The 2,500-nt window shown below is 37.6% G+C and overlaps 1 protein-coding gene across 1 annotated transcript in view; it reads right to left on the bottom strand.

Moving 5' to 3' along the window:
- LOC113807153 (balbiani ring protein 3) overlaps positions 1–2,500 on the bottom strand; it is a 98,567-nt gene that overhangs the window by 45,650 nt on the left and 50,417 nt on the right. Inside the window, exons 18-19 of the mRNA XM_070143366.1 lie at positions 417–551; positions 203–337 (exon numbers count right to left, since the gene is read on the bottom strand). Of these exons, the coding sequence (XP_069999467.1) occupies positions 203–337; positions 417–551 (270 nt within the window). The remainder of the gene's footprint in view (positions 1–202; positions 338–416; positions 552–2,500) is intronic.

The following is a 2,500-nucleotide window of genomic DNA, read 5'->3' as shown; positions in this document are numbered from 1 at the left end:
AGGATTTTCATATGTACGTTTATATATACTATATATATATATATATATATATATATATATATAAATGTATAATATATATATATATATGTATATAATACATGTATAAAATATATTTATACATACATACATACACACATATATAATATATATAAATATATACACACACACACTGGTATGTATGTAAACCTCCCCCATGACTCGCCTTCATTACAGCACACACACCCTTTACCGCAGCCTCGCCTCTTGGCGCCCTGGTCGTCGCACTCGTCTGCCTTGACGCAATTGCCCCCTCTATTATCGCATTTGGCCGACTCCTTGCAGGTGACGGGTTTGGAATCTAGACAGAGATCAAGTTTTGGCCACCATCATCAACTAAGACAGCAAGATAGGAAAAAAGGCCAAAACCCACGACTTACCTTCATTACAGCACACGCACCCCTTCCCGCAGCCCCTCCTCTTGGCGCCCTGGTCGTCGCACTCGTCTGCCTTGACGCAGGTACCTCCTCTGTTGCCGCATTTGGCCGACTCCTTGCAGGTGACGGTACCGGAATCTAGATAGAGAAGGCAGAGATCAACTATTGACTGCCATCGTAACTGGCTGCGCTTCTTGAAATTGCCAAGGGATGACCAGTGAAAAGAGAATGATGCAGAAAAGGACACGCCAACCAGGAAGCATGGGCCATGGGCCACTATGGCGATTGCTGAATCACGGAGATGAACATTTGAGTTTCACTTTTATTTATTTATTTATAATCAATACTTAATGAAAGTTAACCTCTAACACACGTGCACTATACAGCTAATATTTAGGCAGGTAAAAAATCACTCTAAACTACTGTGTGGAAAAATCCTTTGTTGTGTTGAAATCAGTAATTCAATTTCAAAACGGTTGTCAAGGAGACATTCTGTTTTATTTATTTGATTCTTGGTAAATTACCCTTTTGAGTTGTATTAAAGAAAAGTGAATAATTGAGCCCTGATCGCCAATTTTTACCAAATGGTTTCACTTAACGTAGGAATCAATTCACGCTTACATCTGCTCCTCTTCTCGGTTTTAGCTTAATATGCTTGTTATAAAAGGTATCGCTGTATACCTGCACAGTATACAGTAGCACGGATTTATCTACACCAGATGATAGATATTATAGCAATAAAGTTGAACCATTTCGCTAGTTAGCCCAACCAATATAAAGAGACAAGGAATTGAGTTCATATAAGATTTAGTTTTTGTCGACGGGATGTTTCCCGGAGCTCTCGTGTTCAACGTGATTGCTTCTCCTCCTTCAACAGCTGGCAGTAAGGAAGAGGATGCCAGATGTTTAAGGGTTGGGAGGGGGGGTGCAGGGTCCAGCCCAGACCAGGGAGCACGCAGGCACCTAGGGCTTGGAGCCGAGCGAGGGTACACCGGAGCATCAGGGGTCTGGGGTTGGACCCCAGTTTGGGAACATGTAAGTTTATGGGGACCGGCGCAGCTCCAGCAAGGAAACATGCGTGAGGTCCAGGGTGGAGCCCCAGGTTTGATGAAATTAGACTGGGCTAGACGAGATTAGGTTAGATTCCGTTAGGTTAAGTTAGGTTACATTAGATTAGGTTAAAGTAGGTTAAGTTTGGGACACACAAGCAGCTTGGGTCTGAGATTAGGTTAGGTCAGGTTAGGCATCTTAGGTCACTCCTGATGCTCAGTTATCCCTTTCCTCATATCTGTTTATCTATTAAAAGATGAGAATGCTAAAAACGAGTGGTCGGAATCCATGCGGACAGATAATAATCAAAGAAAAGAATTTGAGGCATGGGAAGTATTGTTATAAAATAACCTTTTTTCTGATCTTTAATCTTGCAAAAACAATATAAAATATTTCATATACTTCTCCCTAATATTAAAAAGGGTGTTCCTACAGTTATTATAATGTATTCTGAATCAAATGAGATTTTAGGGTAAAGCAAATGTCCAGAGATGGCACCACCACCAACAAAAACAACAAAAAAGTGAAATGCGTTAGTACATGTTTCAGTTTAGACGCTATGCATTTTTGTTTTGTTTTCATTCTTAATCTTAATATCAAGTTGTGTGAACGTAATCACTTCCCTTTGTTTTGTGTTGATTTCGGATCGTAAACCTTGAAAAAGTTTTCCTGGAGGTTCCTTGAAATACGAAACCCAACTTGATAGCGTTTATTGAATGAGATATGTTGACACACTGGTAAGAGAGTTATTTCCATAGACTTAATCAACTGATTCGTATTAGTTTAAAATCAATAATTTTCTGACATTGGTTTGCAGCGAATTTCCCCAACAAAGTAAAGGCTGATTATATATATATATATATATATATATATATATATATATATATATATATATATGTATATATATATATATATATATATATATATATATATTTGTATTTATATATATTTGTATATATGTATATATATATATATATATATATATATATATATATATATATATATATATATATATGTGTGTGTGTGTGTGTGTGTGT

This window comes from Penaeus vannamei, chromosome 30, assembly GCF_042767895.1.
Source record: "Penaeus vannamei isolate JL-2024 chromosome 30, ASM4276789v1, whole genome shotgun sequence".
Classification (NCBI taxonomy): domain Eukaryota; kingdom Metazoa; phylum Arthropoda; class Malacostraca; order Decapoda; family Penaeidae; genus Penaeus; species Penaeus vannamei.
The sequence above is the reverse complement of the archived record's forward strand: the minus strand, read 5'-3'. Positions and strand labels throughout refer to the sequence as shown.